Below are 18001 nucleotides of genomic sequence, written 5' to 3'. Positions count from 1 at the left end.
TGAAGCCATATGACTGATATCAGGGAAGTAAATAAGCACTCAATAGAGAATGCTGCACATTGCTCATAGAAACCATAACTATATTGCTGCCTGAAGGTTAGTGTGATAGTAGTAATTAAAAATTACGTTTACCTGAACTGTTGCACTATATTTATGATGTAATGCCACCACACTTCTCCTCAGCCACTTACACTACCAGTGTTAGTCCTCAAAGGTCATTTTAAGCAAACCAGCCTCTTTGGGGGAAGGTGGGTTGTGTACGTAAGAGATGAAGGGCAAGTGAGGGTTCTTGCTCCAAAACATGCTTTTAACAGTCTTGCATTTGACTTAATCAGAAAATGCCACAATTGCATTTCAGCCTTGTAGTCATACCACAGTAAACTTAAAGGGAGGAGGTTTTGCTTTAGAGGAGAAACCTTAAGATTACCAGCAGTATAACAAACATCTCTCTTGACTCATTTCCAAAAGATGATTGTCGAGGAGAGGACTCTTCCTGAGATCTTAAGAGCAAAATATGAATATTTGTAGGACTGTACTTTCCTTTTGCCTGACACAAATGATAAAGAGAAATGGACTATGAGTATGGAATTATTTTTCTGTGTTCATTCTACATACTCTAATGTTGTGGTTTGTAGGTATTGAGTGGCTCTTCATACTTACCATAGAACTGTTTGATCCTGGATGAAGCAGTTTAGCAACAAGCCAAAACAGTGGATTGAGATAAAGATTTAGTAAGTGGTATAGACTGATGCAGAGCTTGAAAATGTTGAATTTTGCAGAAACAAGTTATTGATACCTCTCTTGGTGCATCTCATCCATAGACCAGCCCAGAGAGCCAATTTTTTTTTTTTCATAATAATTCTCAAAAGTCCAAATGTGAAATGTCCAAGAATTTGCAGTCTAACTGATGGGCACTAGCTTTCATCCTATATGGTTCATTATGTTTGAAAGCACAAAAAAGAAGCTGCCTTAGATAAAAGAAAATTTTGATTATTGACTCGTAAGTGCCCACAGTCCTTACTCTGCTCTTGATGACTGGTCAACACAAGCATTGTATGGGTTCTTGGATGAAAGAGAGGTCACCAAGTAAGATTACTTATGACTTAAGGCAAAACCAAATATCCATCATTCCCATGTTTATGAGAAGGATCAGCTTAATAAAATTTCACCCTAATCTGACTCAGATAAGTGGGGTTGTTGATGTATGTCATATAATTGTATTATGAATCATTTGTTGGATTACGTTAACCTCTCTGGAATTCAACCCAGAAAATGCAATTTCTAGATTTCAGATAGCTTTCTTCCTAAGATTTTGGTTTTTAAAAGTTAGCTGAGATGGTACAGGCAGCTGAGGCCCAAATCAAGGCCATCCCACTAATACTATATTTGTATATATACCCTAGCCTGAGCCAGGTACCCATTTTATTGACCAACCCCTAGGGGTGGTTGGACAGCTTGGTTGACTGTGGACCGACTGCCATAACCAGGATTTGAATCTATACGCTTGACCCTGGATGGCCTGTGAATGTGTCATAGTCAGAAATGCTAACCACTACCTCATCTGGTCATATATTCTTTTATACCTCGTATTTTGTTGCTTCTCTTATTGATTCATTGGTTACTGGAGTGGAAAATGTCTCTCATTTCACTTAGACCACTGAGGCTTATTCCAGCAAAATGCCACCACCAGTGAATTTCCCAGTTGTTCCCAGAGCTTCATCCCAGTTATTGAGATGAGGCATCATTGTGCTAACCATCAGCTTTGTCTGTTGATGCTCTTTCAGTATCTTACCATTACCTTCCACAGCCTTTATCATTTTTAAGTCCTCGGATTTACAACATCCATTTTTTTAAGATACGGGCCTCCCTTACCATAAACAGGAGATGCATTCTGAAAAATTCAAAGTGAGGAATATATGTCTATAGTATATGTGGATTGTATTCCAGATCCCTCTTTCCAGACCAAGTATTTCTGATTCTTTACGTTTTAGTAAAAGCAAGCCTTCAAATTGAAATGAGGATGGAAAGAGGCAACACATAAAAGAAATGGTTGTAGTACCCATGCTGAGAGTGTAAAACCACATTTGCAGAAATTAAGTGGTTAAGAATATTATTTGGTTGTGAACTTAGCATTCTGTAGTCATTTTAGTACTTCAGTGCAGATGCTTCTTGATTTAAGATGGGGTTACGTTCCAATAAGCCCATTGAAAGTTGCTCCAGCTGTGTAGCATCACAAGAGAGTAATGTAGCGCTCATTGCCTGGGAAAAGATCAAAATTCAAAGTACGAAGTACAGTTTCTACTGAATGCATGTTACTATCGTACCATTGTAAAGCTGAAAAATTGTAAGTCAAATCATCGTAAGTCAGGGAGCATTTGCACAGTACAGCACTTGAATCATAATAACACAACCAAGACCATGCAATCCAAGTGCCCAAGCCATGCTACCTATGGCATCAGTTCTCTTTCAGTGCCACAATATAAAAGCAATTGTATTTTCATATACTTTTTCTGTGCAGTTGTGTTCTAAATTTTCTTCAGCAAAACTAATACATAAACTGATAATTATCTGTATACTCAAAAAGAAAGACCAAAAACCACATATAAAAACAGACTATCACCATAAGCATTTATAAGTTAGTAGAGATGAAAGGATGTTGAACTTCAGTGATGTATGGCTCATGACATTCCCATCATGCGGGTCATGCATTATACATAACTCTGACTCTTTGTTTCACTGTTACTCATTTCCTGCATGTATATTTTCATTATGTTTTCATATTGCTTTCAGTTTGTTCCATTTTCTAGCTGTCATGTGTAATGCATCGAAACTACTCCCCCCATGCACAACCAGGCCCCTTGACCTATCTGTCCAGGTTCAGGCTGTTGAAAGCAAATTGCCCCATGTATGTCATATTATTCTAATTCACTCTATCCAGTGCATGCCTTTTGCCTTCCTGCATGTTCAGGCCCTAAGTACTCATAATACTTTTCACTGCATCCTTCCATCTCCAATTTAGTCTCCCTCTTCTTGTTCCCTGCATTTCTGACACATATATCCTCTTTGTCAGTCTCTCCTCACTCTTTATATCCAAACCATTTCAGCACCCTCTCCAGTTCTCTTAACCACACTCTTCTTGTTACATCACCTCTCTCTTACCTTTTTTTTTTTTTTACTAACGTGATCAAACCACCTCACACCACATATTTCTTCAAATGTTTAATTTCTAACACATCCATCTTCCTCCTCACTTCCTCATCTGTAGCCTATGCCTTGCATCCATATAACATTTTTGTTGCTACTCTACCTTCAAACATATCCATTTTCTTTCTTTTAGATAATGACTTACCAAAAATTTTTCAGTGCTTCCAGAACTTTAGCCCCCACCCACCATATGCTCACTTTCACTACCATGTCCATTGCCTGGTATCTAAACCACTTCTTTTACTCCATATTTTCTCTTTCAGAGTTGCACTCCCACTAACATGTCCACCTGCCCTGCTGAACCTAATAACCTTGCTTTTATTCACATTTTTCCTCAACCTCATCCTTTTACACACACTCCCAAACTCATACACCACCTTCTGCAGTTTCTCACTCCAATCTGTCACCAGTGCTGTGTCATCAGCAAACAACAGCTGACTCAGTTTTTAGGTCTAACCCTCTTCCAACTGCATACATACTAGGGTGGATTGTTTTTACACTTTTTTTTTTATATTCATATGAGTGAGGGGGTTGGTGTGGAAAAGTTGTGGACTCATGACAAAGCATTCTGCAAAAGATATGAGTTCTCTGTGCCAACATCTTTAGTTCCCCTGAGGGGCTCAAAAATTGAAAAAAATAGGTATTAAAAACATGCATTTATATCTAAAACTGAAAATATGTTTATATTTAAGGGGGTTAGGGTTAATTTTATAGAGATACTTTTAGATAAAGTATTTCTGAAATCTGGAGGTAATTGAGCAACACCTTCAGCCCCAAGAAAATTGAAAAAAAATAGCATTTTTTCTAAAAATACTACCTGTTATAAAAAGATTGCTAAAAATCTAATTACAATATTTTTCAGCCATAGTTGGTGTAATAATGATGTCTTGAATATAAGTGAAATATATGAACAGCATTAGATAAGAATGACAACTCATTCTTCATTACAGAAATATTGAAATTGTAAATATATATTATTGATATAGAATTAAATCTAAAATTTACTGTGTGGTTTTCCTTAAAGTTATAACAAATAGTCTATTTTATGCAGCTCTTTGCATATTTTTGAAGTATTGTACTTCAGAAATAAGAAGTACATTATTTCAGAAATAACCCAGAAACTCAGTGTGGACATGGCTACATTCCAAGTTCCATCCTAACGCCTTCCCAACCACCAAACCAAATAAGGAGCTGTGGTTTTTTAAGTCAACTTTTGGCCAAGCCTTTCTACTTTGAAGGGTTGTTCTTATGTACCTGTCTTTACTTTTCTGACCTCACACTTTAGTTGATGTTTCTGTAATTGATTTTATATGGCATTCTACTGCCTGTGTGTGGCATGGCATATTTAGATAATAAAATCTAATGGGAATGCGACTAATGATGATGTTCAAGATTGTTTCATCTTCGATGTCCATCGTTAAAGGGGGCTTTGTGATATCAATATTTTGCCCGTCAATCATTTCATAGTATTCCTTTGCATTGAAATCAATAATGGGAACTTTAAAAAGACTAACACTACTTCTCTTTTCTTTTCTTGCTGACATGAACAAAGTTTCTTTCATCATGAATTGTGGTAATGGGAATATTCTCAGGGTGCCTTAAGGATGCATTTCTCTTAACGACAGGGTTCACAATTTACTTGATATTGCTAGTGAAGGGACTAGTAAGGACAGTAGTTTCATGCAAATGTTAAGCACCGTATTTAATGGAAGGTTTGCACTTTATCTTTAACCACATAGGTGCATAAACTTTCTTTATGAATTCAGCTAGCATTTGTAAAGTATTTGAAGGTTCAGATGTAATATAGAGATGTAGAAGTCAGCTCGCTGTGATCAGCCACCATGAATGAGATATTTTCCCAGGATTACTATATGGTAGTGCATCATCCATTGTACCATTACAGATTACCTGATAAATATCAAATAAGTATTTCTATCAGTAATCAGTTCATTGGAGTCTACTTCAGTATCTTCTAATTGGATAGCCTTGAAAGTCATATCAACTGGAATTTTCTCACAGTCTGGTAACTGTTTCGTAACTTCTGTAATTCTGATTGGTCCACTAGTCTTGCTATCCATGGTTGTGATCAGATGCCTTAAAGGCTATTCATTAGCATGAAGCTGGCAAATAAGCCATTGCAATGGCTTGCCAATATTTTGTTGTAGAAGTCTTATTACTCCATTTATTGGCCTGTATTTACAGCACTGCCATTGCACCCAACTGCTCTCAAATATGGTAGATCATCATATGATAAAATATGAAAACTTTGCATTCATGGTGCATTTCTTTTGCAATATTACTGCCATTACCAGAATTCGGAGTAACATGGATAATAGATTTTGATCCTGGCTCTTTTACAAAACAAATATGCTCTTCAATTACAATGGTTTTTGGAAATTTGATTCGGAGTAACATGGATAATAAATTTTGATCCTGGCTCTTGTACAAAACAAATATGCTTTTCAATTACAATGGTTTTTGGAAATTTGATGCCTTTCTGTTCTCTGACAATAGTTTTATCCTTGCACCCAACAAAGTAAATGGGAAAAGGATTAGTTGTGTCCGTCTCACTGCACTGTTGACTTTCACTGTGTGCTTTTTGCCTTTCATGGCATATTTTGTTTCTGTCAGTAAATAAATTGGTATTGCTTTCATCAGTTTCACCAGTATCCTGCAATAGTGAACAGGAAGTACTTGCAGCTGCCCTGTCTGATATGCCTGTACTGTCACTGGTATGTGCTCCAACTGATACATTAAAAGTCAATTCCTTTTTATTAAAATCTCTCATGGCATTAGGATTTGACTCTGTTTCATAGTCTGATGGTTCATATGAGTTTTTCTCAGATTCTGAAGATGAAGCAAGAACTCCAAGAGATGAAAATGAAGGGCTTAATTCAATATCTTGTTTATGTTTATCCAGATTTTTGTGTCCAGACCTTTTTCTAATCCTCTAGCTTTTTTAATGGTCTTCACCTCCAATAATCTTTCTCTCTTACCTTTGATTAGTCAAAAATTCATGTTCATTTCTAGAAACTTTCATTATAGCTGGACAATTACAAGAATTCAAATCTGGCCATTTACAAGCAGCCATATGAAAGAGCACTTTTGAATAGTTCTGAAATTCATTGAGCTTCACTTGATATAAGGCAGTATCTTATCTATCTTCATAGTGTTATAAAAGTCTAATATTTTGTGATAATTATTTATCATATCTTTAATATGCTTTTTTGGTACACTAGGATTGATGCTAACTACATCACAAATATCTGAAAATGCTGGTTCCTTTGAAGTAGAGAATAATAATTTGTTTCACTCTAACTGGCATGCTTTCATCAATTCTTCATATGTTGGTAAAACAGTTTGTTTCAATTGTTTTGGTTGACCAAATATATGGCACTTAGTTGCTTGTCTAGTACTGCGGCTTGCCAATGAAATCTGAGAGGGGCTAAAAGATGGCGCAGAGAATCTATATTTTTGGCAGAATATTTTCTCATGGATCCACAACGTTTCTGCACTACTCCCATATGAATATGAAAAGAAAGTGTAAAAACGATCCATCCTCACATCCACTCCTCTTTTCAAGACCCTTGCATTATCTCCCTCACCATTCCATCCATAAACAAATTAAACAGCCATAGTGACATCACACTCCCCAGCCACAGACCCACCTTCACCTTTAACAACTGACTCTCATGTCATCCTATTCACACATGTGCCTTACATTCTTGACAAGAACTTCTCACTGTTTCTAGTATTTTTTCTCCGACACAGTATATTTGTAAGACCTTCCACAAGGCTTCTCCATCAACCCTGTCATTTGCTTTCTCCAGAACCTTAAATGCCACATACAAATCTTTCACTTTCTCATGAGTATTTCTCATACATATTCCTTAAAACATACACCTAATCCACACATTCTTTACCACACCTGAAACCACATTGTTCCTCCTAGTCTGATACTCTATACATGCCTTAACTCTTCAGTCTGATACTCTGTACATGCCTTCACTCTCTAAATCACCACTCTCCCATACAACTTATCAGGTACACTTAACATGTCTACACCTCTGTGGTTTGAACACACCTTTTTCTCCTTATCTTTATATAATGACACCTCACTCATGATTGTAGTATATGTATATTTTTTTTATCAGAAAATAGGTCATCACAGTGATTGGGAATCCAAGCTGCATTGTGACTGAAAGGTTTAAGGAACAGTTTTTTTCTTATGGTCCCTCCTTCATGTGGATGCTCTCTAATTTTCTTAGGGCTCTGTTAAGAGGTGAGAAATGTAGGTTTTGATGTATGAAAAACTATTCTCAATTTGAATAGGTTACTATGATCATTTGCAAACCTTCCATTCCCTTTTATCCTCTTTTTCCTTGTTGAGAAACTATTTATTTTGTTCTTATAGTAAGAGACATGAGGCTAAAATTCCATTGGGTTGTGATTGATGTGGCATAGTGGCTAAGAGATGATGTTTGCACCTCTGCTCCAATGTTTATAGGTCTTTATCACTGATCATTAGCCAGTGTTGAAATAGATACCATGGTCAGAGAATGTTATATTCTAGTAGAAAAATCCTATATAGGAATAGAACACAGAGATCCCTTGCTACTACATTTTTGCCAACTGCAGTTTTGAGTATACATGCTTAGAATATGTTAAACCATTTTACCAATCACGACAACAAGTTTTGGGTATCATTGGTTTTTCCACAGCACCACCAAAATTTTTTTCCCATTCATTGGGTATGTCATTTGGCCACACACTTTTTGTAGTTCAGCCCAGCATACCACCATTTCTAAGGAGACACTGGAGGAGAGTCATAACCAGTCAGTTTTGCTAGGTTTAGTGTCAAGGTAGCCTTTTGTGGCATAACTGGCCTCTGTTTGTGGGAGAGTGAAGGCACAGCTTCATGGGTGATATACTGTTGCCATATTATTATTGCATAGTTTTTTACATTATTTCTTTGTACTCTCAGAGAATAAACATGTTGTTTATGAAGAATAACATGCTTATTTTTGAATTTGTGTTCATCATGGGATTTAGGGCATGTATCTCAAGAGGCACCCCCTTACCTCATCCTTCATTTTCTTAATAGGCCCTGTACCTTGTAAACTGCTGTTTTGCTAACCACAGGGTTTTCCAGGAACATAGTCCATGTGGTTGGCTTTATCCCTTAAACAGATGGAGTGCCTCTGTGATGAAAAAAATTTGATTATTTTTCTCTAACAAAATTGTTTATTTTTTTTTTATTTTGCTTTGTCGCTGTCTCCCGCGTTTGCGAGGTAGCGCAAGGAAACAGATGAAAGAAATGGCCCAACCCACCCCCATGCACAATGTATACACACACACGTCCACACACGCAAATATACATACCTATACATCTCAATGTACACATATATATACATACACAGACACATACATATATACCCATGCACACAATTCACACTGTCTGTCCCCATTCACTCCCATCGCCACCTCGCCACACATGGAATACCTTCCCCCTCCCCCCCTCATGTGTGCGAGGTAGCACTAGGAAAGGACAACAAAGGCCCCATTCGTTCACACTCAGTCTCTAGCTGCCACGCAATAATGCCCAAAACCACAGCTCCCTTTCCACATCCAGGCCCCACACAACTTTCCATGGTTTACCCCAGACGCTTCACATGCCCTGATTCAATCCACTGACAGCACGTCAACCCAGGTATACCACATCGATCCAATTCACTCTATTCCTTGCCCTCCTTTCACCCTCCTGCATGTTCAGGCCCCGATCACACAAAATCTTTTTCACTCCATCTTTCCACCTCCAATTTGGTCTCCCACTTCTCCTTGTTCCCTCCACCTCCAACACATATATCCTCTTGGTCAGTCTTTCCTCACTCATTCTCTCCTTGTGCCCAAACCATTTCAAAACACCCTCTTCTGCTCTCTTAACCACGCTCTTCTTATTTCCACACATCTCTCTTATCCTTACATTACTTACTCGATCTAACCACCTCTCACCACATATTGTCCTCAAAAATCTCATTTCCAGCACATCCACCCTCCTGCACACTACTCTATCAATAGTCCACGCCTCGCAACCATACAACATTGTTGGAACCACTATTCCTTCAAACATACCCATTTTTGCTTTCCGAGATAATGTTCTCGACTTCCACACATTCCTCAAGGCTCCCAGGATTTTCGCCCCCTCCCCCACCCTATGATTCACTTCCGCTTCCATGGTTCCATCCGCTGCCAGATCCACTCCCAGATATCTAAAACACTTTACTTCCTCCAGTTTTTCTCCATTCAAACTTACCTCCCAATTGACTTGACCCTCAACCCTACTGTACCTAATAACCTTGCTCTTTTTCACATTTACTCTTAACTTTCTTCTTTCACACACTTTACCAAACTCAGTCACCAGCTTCTGCAGTTTCTCACATGAATCAGCCACCAGCGCTGTATCATCAGCGAACAACAACTGACTCACTTCCCAAGCTCTCTCATCCACAACAGACTTCATACTTGCCCCTCTTTCCAAAACTCTTGCATTCACCTCCCTAACAACCCCATCCATAAACAAATTAAACAACCATGGAGACATCACACACCCCTGCCGCAAACCTACATTCACTGAGAACCAATCACTTTCCTCTCTTCCTACACATACACATGCCTTACATCCTCGATAAAAACTTTTCACTGCTTCTAGCAACATGCCTCCCACACCATATATTCTTAATACCTTCCACAGAGCATCTCTATCAACTCTATCATATGCCTTCTCCAGATCCATAAATGCTACGTACAAATCCATTTGCTTTTCTAAGTATTTCTCACATACATTCTTCAAAGCAAACACCTGATCCACACATCCTCTACCACTTCTGAAACCACACTGCTCTTCCCCAATCTGATGCTCTGTACATGCCTTCACCCTCTCAATCAATACCCTCCCATATAATTTACCAGGAATACTCAACAGATTTATACCTCTGTAATTTGAGCACTCACTCTTATCCCCTTTGCCTTTGTACAATGGCACTATGCACGCATTCCGCCAATCCTCAGGCACCTCACCATGAGTCATACATACATTAAATAACCTTACCAACCAGTCAACAATACAATCACCCCCTTTTTTAATAAATTCCACTGTAGTACCATCCAAACCTGCTGCCTTGCCAGCTTTCATCTTCCGCAAAGCTTTTACTACCTCTTCTCTGTTTACCAAATCATTTTCCCTAACCCTCTCACTTTGCACACCACCTCGACCAAAACACCCTAGATCTGCCACTCTATCATCAAACACATTCAACAAACCTTCAAAATACTCACTCCATCTCCTTCTCACATCACCACTACTTGTTATCACCTCCCCATTTGCGCCCTTCAATGAAGTTCCCATTTGCTCCCTTGTCTTACGCACTTTATTTACCTCCTTCCAGAACATCTTTTTATTCTCCCTAAAATTTAATGATACTCTCTCACCCCAACTGTCATTTACCCTCTTTTTCACCTCTTGCACCTTTCTCTTGACCTCCTGTCTCTTTCTTTTATACATCTCCCACTCAGTTGCATTTTTCCCTGCAAAAATCGTCCAATGCCTCTCTCTTCTCTTTCACTAATAATCTTACTTCTTCATCCCACCACTCACTACCCTTTCTAATCAACCCACTTCCCACTCTTCTCATGCCACAAGCATCTTTTGCGCACTCCATCACTGATTCCCTAGATACATCCCATTCCTCCCCCACTCCCCTTACTTCCATTGTTCTCACCTTTTTCCATTCTGTACTCAGTCTCTCCTGGTACTTCCTCACACAAGTCTCCTTCCCAAGCTCACTTACTCTCACCACCCTCTTCACCCCAACATTCACTCTTCTTTTCTGAAAACCCATACAAATCTTCACCTTAGCCTCCACAAGATAATGATCAGACATCCCTCCCGTTGCACCTCTCAGCACATTAACATCCAAAAGTCTCTCTTTCGCGCGCCTGTCAATTAACACGTAATCCAATAACGCTCTCTGGCCATCTCTACTACTTACATAATATGTATCATATGATACATAATATGTATCATATTTTATTATGTTGATGTAAAAGGGTGTTAGAACACGAAAGGGCCTGTGGTAGTAGCATGTTTGCTCCTTAGTTATATAATTATATGATGATTTTTTATTTCCAGGCATAATAGCAATCTGTATTTACTATACTTAATCTTGTTACACTGTTTATGATATCTCTTTGAAGGGTTTATTTCACGCTACACATACATAGTTTTTACATGTACTTTACAAATTTTTACACGTGTACTAGGTTTTATGTCTTATCTGTGCAAAATTTTGTTTATGGAAAGAATGAAAAAGTAATTTGAACAAAGAATATCAGAACTCACACCTTTGTGATTCCTTCTTGTATGCTAAAACTAACTATAGTAGTGAGCACTGACATCTGGCTTCCTACCCAGATGGCACATATACTTTGTCATTTACAACCTGTGGGTGACAGAGGTTTGCGATAATTTTTTCAAGGTTGGTGGAATACTGCTAGTGATGTCTGTTTACAGTGGTGGAAGCAGACTTGAGGTGTGACGAGGGGAGCATGACAGTGAGGTTCATCACTGAATTAACCCCCTTGTCAGCAGTTGCTCTTTCTAATTCCCATAGAGCTTTGCCTCCTTGAGGGAAATGATTTTTCTAACTTGAAATCATGCATTTGTAGTAATAACTACTTCATTGTTTTACCTTTTGATACATCATTTGCAGTTCACAAAGCATGATGATCTTTTCTATCATCTTTTATTTTTTAGGAATGTCTTTGTTTAGAGATCATTGAACAGATTCATATTTCACATTTCCTCTATTCATGTTAGTTTATCTACCTGTCTTGCATATGCAGAGGTTTATGAACATCTCCTCTAATGCAAGAACAGATATATGTGTTACTTTTAGTTCTGAGTCTCTCATCTGATTCATATGATTATATTCATAGATTTTTTCTCATTTCAGAATTCGAAGGGCAGCGCACTGGGTAGTGAATCTGCGCTACTTTGATTTTTTCATCATGATTGTCATCACATTATCTAGTATTGCCTTGGCTTCCGAGGACCCTGTCAGAGAGGACTCATATTGGAATAAGATCCTCAATTACTTTGATTATGCCTTCACTGGAGTTTTTGCCATAGAAATGATTCTGAAAGTAAGTCATAGATATTGATACAGAAATAACATTCAATTAAATGTTTGATTCTGAATTATTTTTTCCAATAATACTTTTGCTGAGTGATTTATGTAGTGAGATAATCGTGTATGTTTCAAGTGAGAATGTGCTGATGATTGTAATGGAGTGGATCTTGACTAGCATCATGTATGAGAAATGAAGATTGTAATATTAAGTTTCATAATTACGTATGTTACAATTTCATAAAGTAAGAACCCTCCATCCAGGAAGTGTCCCATAATATAGAGATGCAAAAAATTCTTTCAAAAACTATTTACCACAAATATGTACATGTTTGAATGAATCTTAAAGCATGTTTTGTAACAGGAAATGTGAAATGTATGATGATGCTGTTTGCATATTATTATTGAAGAATGTTAATTAGATATTTGTTGCTAAATAGAGGTCTTACAACACTTTTACTAAACTAAGAGTTGTTCTCTGCCACAGTGCTGCAGATTTTGCTTGGTAATCCTTTCCAGAAGGTTTAAAGTTTTCTGCAGTTAAGTACTTGATTTGTTATCTTTGTTCACCATAAATTGATACATTGTATTTTGATAACTTATGAAATATTCAATTTTGTAAGATGGGAAAATGTTGAAAGCATATCTAAAGAAGATCCTCTATTAAGTCACTTTGTAGTTTACTAAGTGGGATGGTACACATTCTCAAACCCCTCTTTATCCCATAAATTCCTGATTTCCATTTTTCTTTCATTATATATTCTTGTCATTGTCATTTTTTTTCTTTTCTTACTCGCCTTCCAATTCTTTTCTTTCTATGGCTTATAGTGTAAAGAACCTGCAGGTTATTGTGTCTTAGTGCAAGCATATGGTAAACGCCTTACTTATATGATTGTTAAAGTAGTGTGTAGAGTTCTTTGGCAAATGTGTTGAGTAAAGCTATGGTGTCTTTGACAAGGGAGGGGTTTAGAAGGTCTGTAAGTGAAATGATTATGGAATGTGATATGTAATATTCTTTCTGCAGTGTTTACACTTTCACATGTTACCCTTTTATGTCCCATCCTAAGATGAAACTGGGTGCTTTTAGAATTAATGAGCAAGACGTTTTTAGCAAACTATGCCACTGATTGAGCAACAACCCATTAACAGAATGTTAGGGCCAACCCAGCCATAAGCATAAGTTTTAAATGATGTCAGGTTTATTGAGTTCCAAGAGCACATTGGTGTTTATATTAGCTTTTTGTGTTCATACATTATGGAAAATGGCACACCAGGAACCATTTGGCAAGTATAGCTCTAACTTTGATTGAAACTTTTAGTATTTCACTTTCATGAATATTAGTTTTTCATCAATTATGTCATCAAGCATTTGTAGACCTTAAAGTAAAGAAAGAGACTTCTCACTGTCTTCTTGAGATTCTTCATTTTAGATAACTGATATCATTGTGATTACTTTTCTTGTATTTTTGTAGATCAAATATCCTTCAATTCCAGATTCATCCTGGTGAAAGAGCTGCTGTGTAAGAAAAGGGAGTTTGGCAATTTCCCAGATCCACATATTTTCAGTTTCTCCACCTTCACTTATATTTCGATATTCTCTGTAAACTTCATTTGATCTTACTCTTTGTTTTATGAAAGCTCTGCTGAAAGAATTTTTGGTAGACTCTCAAAAGCTGAATATTTTGGATGCTTTTCATTTGTTTTTCATTTGGCAAGGTTTTCTAGTTTTAAGTTACATGGAAGGTAGTGGTTGGTAGGCAGCCATTAACCAGGGAGATGTTACTGGTATTACCCACCTGGGTATTAGGAGGGTAGTGATGACAGTTGCATTGTGAACCAGCACATCAGTTGTTGTCAAGTTGCCCTCCTTTAACCCAGTCAGCTATCTTTTCTTTCTGCCTCACCTACATATGGGCTAATGGTGGTCAATCTACAAACATACAGTCACTCCTAGTCACAAATAACACCTGACAACACTTAACTCACACCACTCATTCTTGGCAACTCGAGATTTTCTTGCAGTGAGGGCTTTACACTATCCCTGCCTTTTGGCAAAATGGTAAGAGCAATAGATAGAAGTAGTATGTAGGAATATTAGACAGAAGTTTAGGTAGAAACATTTGGTAGAAGTAGTAGGAGGGTATTGATTGAGAGAGTGAAGGCATGTACAGAGCATCAGATTGGGGAAGAGCAGTGTGGTTTCAGAAGTGGTAGAGGATGTGTGGATCAGGTGTTTGCTTTGAAGAATGTATGTGAGAAATACTTAGAAAAGCAAATGGATTTGTATGTAGCATTTATGGATCTGGAGAAGGCATATGATAGAGTTGATAGAGATACTCTGTGGAAAGTATTAAGAATATATGGTGTGAGAGGCAAGTTGTTAGAAGCAGTGACAAGTTTTTATCGAGGATGTAAGGCATGTGTACGTGTAGGAAGAGAGGAAAGTGATTGGTTCTTAGTGAATGTAGGTTTGTGGCAGGGGTATGTGATGTCTCCATGGTTGTTTAATTTGTTTATGGATGGGGTTGTTAGGGAGGTGAATGCAAGAGTTTTGGAAAGAGGGGCAAGTATGCAGTCTGTTGTGGATGAGAGAGCTTGGGAAGTGAGTCAGTTGTTGTTCGCTTATGATACAGCACTGGTGGCTGATTCATGTGAGAAACTGCAGAAGCTGGTGACTGAGTTTGGTAAAATGTGTGAAAGAAGAAAGTTGAGAGTAAATGTGAATAAGAGCAAGGTTATTAGGTACAGTAGGGTTGAGGGTCAAGTCAATTGGGAGATAAGTTTGAATGGAGAAAAACTGGAGGAAGTAAAGTGTTTTAGATATCTGGGAGTGGATTCGGCAGCGGATGGAACCATGGAAGTGGAAGTGAATCATAGGGTGGGGGAGGGGGCGAAAGTTGTGGGAGCCTTGAAGAATGTGTGGAAGTCGAGAACATTATCTCGGAAAGCAAAAATGGGTATGTTTGAAGGAATAGTGGCTCCAACAATGTTGTATGGTTGCGAGGCGTGGGCTATGGATAGAGTTGTGCGCAGGAGGGTGGATGTGCTGGAAATGAGATGTTTGAGGACAATATGTGGTGTGAGGTGGTTTGATCGAGTAAGTAATGATAGGGTAAGAGAGATGTGTGGAAATAAAAAGAGTATGGCTGAGAGAGCAGAAGAGGGTGTTTTGAAATGGTTTTGTCACATGGAGAGAATGAGTGAGGAGAGATTGACCAAGAGGATATATGTGTCAGAGGTGGAGGGAACGAGAAGTGGGAGACCAAATTGGAGGTGGAAAGATGGAGTGAAAAAGATTTTGAGTGATCGGGGCCGGAGCATGCAGGAGGGTGAAAGGCGTGCAAGGAATAGAGTGAATTGGGGCAATGTGGTATACCGGGGTCGATGTGCTGTCAGTGGATTGAACCAGGGCATGTGAAGCGTCTGGGGTAAACCATGGAAAGTTTTGTGTGGCCTGGATGTGGAAAGGGAGCTGTGGTTTTGGTGCATTACACATGACAGCTAGAGAATGACTGAACGAATGTGGCCTTTGTTGTCTTTTCATAGAACTGCCTCGCATGCACGCGGGGGGAATGGGGGTGCCATTTCATGTGTGGCAGGGTGGCGGTGGGAATGGTTGAATGCAGTATGTATGAATATGTACATATGTATATATGTATATGTCTGTCTATGTATATGGATGTATAAGTTGAAATGTACAGGTATGTGTGTGTGTGTGTGTGTGTGTGGGCATTTATGTATATACATGTGTATGTGGGTGGGTTGGGCCATTCTTTCATCTGTTTCCTTGTGCTACCTCAGTAACGCGGGAGACGGCGACAAAGTATAGTAATGTATATGTATTACCTCTCCCACGTGCGCGGGGAGGGGGGTGCCATTTCATGTGTGGCTGGGTGGCAACAGGAATGGATAAATTCAGCAAGTATGAATATGTACATGTGTATATGTGTATATGTCTGTGTATGTATATGTACGATATATGTTGAAATGTATAGGTATGTATATGTGCGTGTGTGGGTGTTTATGTATATACATGTGTATATGGGTGGGTTAGGCCACTCTTTCATCTGTTTCCTTGTGCTACCTTGCTAATGCGGGAGACCGACTAAGTATAATGAATATATATAATGTTAGATAATTGTATGTGAGCAGGAGAGATGGTCAACAGGCAATTACATTGCGTGTTTATTAATTGATAGGCATTTAAAAGAGAGAATTTTAAATGTAAATGTGCTGAGAGGGGCAGCTGGTGGGATATCTGATCACTATCTTGTGGAAGGGAGGGTGAAGATTTCTGGAGGTTCTTGAAAAGGAGGAAACAGTGTCAGGGAGAAGAGAGTGGTGAGAGTCAGTAAGCTTAGAAAGGAGACTTGTTTGAAGAAATACCAGGAGAAACAGAGTATACAATGGAAAAAGGTGATAGCAGTTAAAGTAATGGGAGTGGATAAGGAATGTGAGGTATTTAGGGAAGCAGTGATGGCATGTGCAAGAAATGCATGTGGCATGTGAAAGGTAGGATGTGGGCAGATTAGAAAAGGTAGTCATGGTGGGGTGGAGAAGTAAAGTTGCTAGTGAAAGAAACAACAGAAACATTTGGGTGGTACTTACAGGGAAGGAGTGCAAGTAATTGGGAGATGCATTAGAGACAGCAGCAGGAGGTGAAGAGAAAGGTGCAAGGATTGGAAAAGAGGGTAAATGAGATTTGGGAGAGAGGGTAGCATTTAGCTTTAGGGAGCATAAAAAGATATTTTAGAAGGAGGTAAATAGTCTGCAAAAGACAATAGCACAAATGGGAACATTGGTGAATGGGGCAAAAGGGGAAGTGATACAAGGTAATGATGAAGTAAGGAGATGGAGTGAGTATTTTGAAGGACTATTGAATGTGTTTGATGATAGAGTGGCAGATGTATGGTATTTAGGTCAGGGTGGTATGTGAAGTGAAAGAGTCATGAAGAGTTGTTTGGTGAAGAGAGAAGAGTTGGTGAAAGCCTTGCAGAAGATGAAATGCGGCAAAGCGATGGAGTAGATGGTACTGCTGTTGAATTTATTAAGAAAGGGGATAACTGTGTTGCTGATTGACTGATAAGGATATTTGATATATGTATAGATCAGTGTCAAGTACATGAGGATTGGTGGAATGCATGTATAGTGCCTTTGTATAAAGACAAAAGGGATAAAGGTGAGTATTCAAACTACAGGGGTATAAGTTTTTTGAGTGTACCCGTAAGTTGTATGGGATGGTATTGATTGAGAGGATGAAGGCATGTACAGAGCATTAGACTGGGGAGGAGCAGTATGGTTTCAGAAATGGTAGAGGATGTGTGGATCAGGTGTTTGCTTTGAAGAATGTGTTGAGCAATATATAGAAAAACAGATAGATTTGTATATAGCATTTATGGATGTAGTTAAGGCATATGATAGTGTTGATAGAGATGCCTGTGGAAGGTTTTAGAAATATATGGTGTGGGAGGTAAGCTGCTAGAAGTGAGAAGTTTTTATAAAGGGCGTAAGGCATGTGAACTATTAGGAAAAGGAGAGAGTGAATAGTTCCCAGTGAAGGTTGGTCTGTGTCAGGAGTGTGTGTTGTCACCATGGTTGTTTGATTTTTTATA

At 38.5% G+C, this 18001-nt stretch overlaps 1 protein-coding gene across 4 annotated transcripts in view; it reads left to right on the top strand.

The window, feature by feature from the left end:
* cac (calcium voltage-gated channel subunit cacophony) overlaps positions 1 to 18001 on the top strand; it is a 1845957-nt gene that overhangs the window by 747707 nt on the left and 1080249 nt on the right. For all 4 annotated transcript variants that reach the window (XM_071696567.1, XM_071696568.1, XM_071696569.1 and 1 more), the window contains one exon: positions 12216 to 12405. In XM_071696567.1, the coding sequence (XP_071552668.1) occupies positions 12216 to 12405 (190 nt within the window). The remainder of the gene's footprint in view (positions 1 to 12215; positions 12406 to 18001) is intronic.

The sequence above is a fragment of the Panulirus ornatus genome, chromosome 59, assembly GCF_036320965.1.
Source record: "Panulirus ornatus isolate Po-2019 chromosome 59, ASM3632096v1, whole genome shotgun sequence".
Lineage (NCBI taxonomy): Eukaryota > Metazoa > Arthropoda > Malacostraca > Decapoda > Palinuridae > Panulirus > Panulirus ornatus.
The sequence above is the reverse complement of the archived record's forward strand: the minus strand, read 5'-3'. Positions and strand labels throughout refer to the sequence as shown.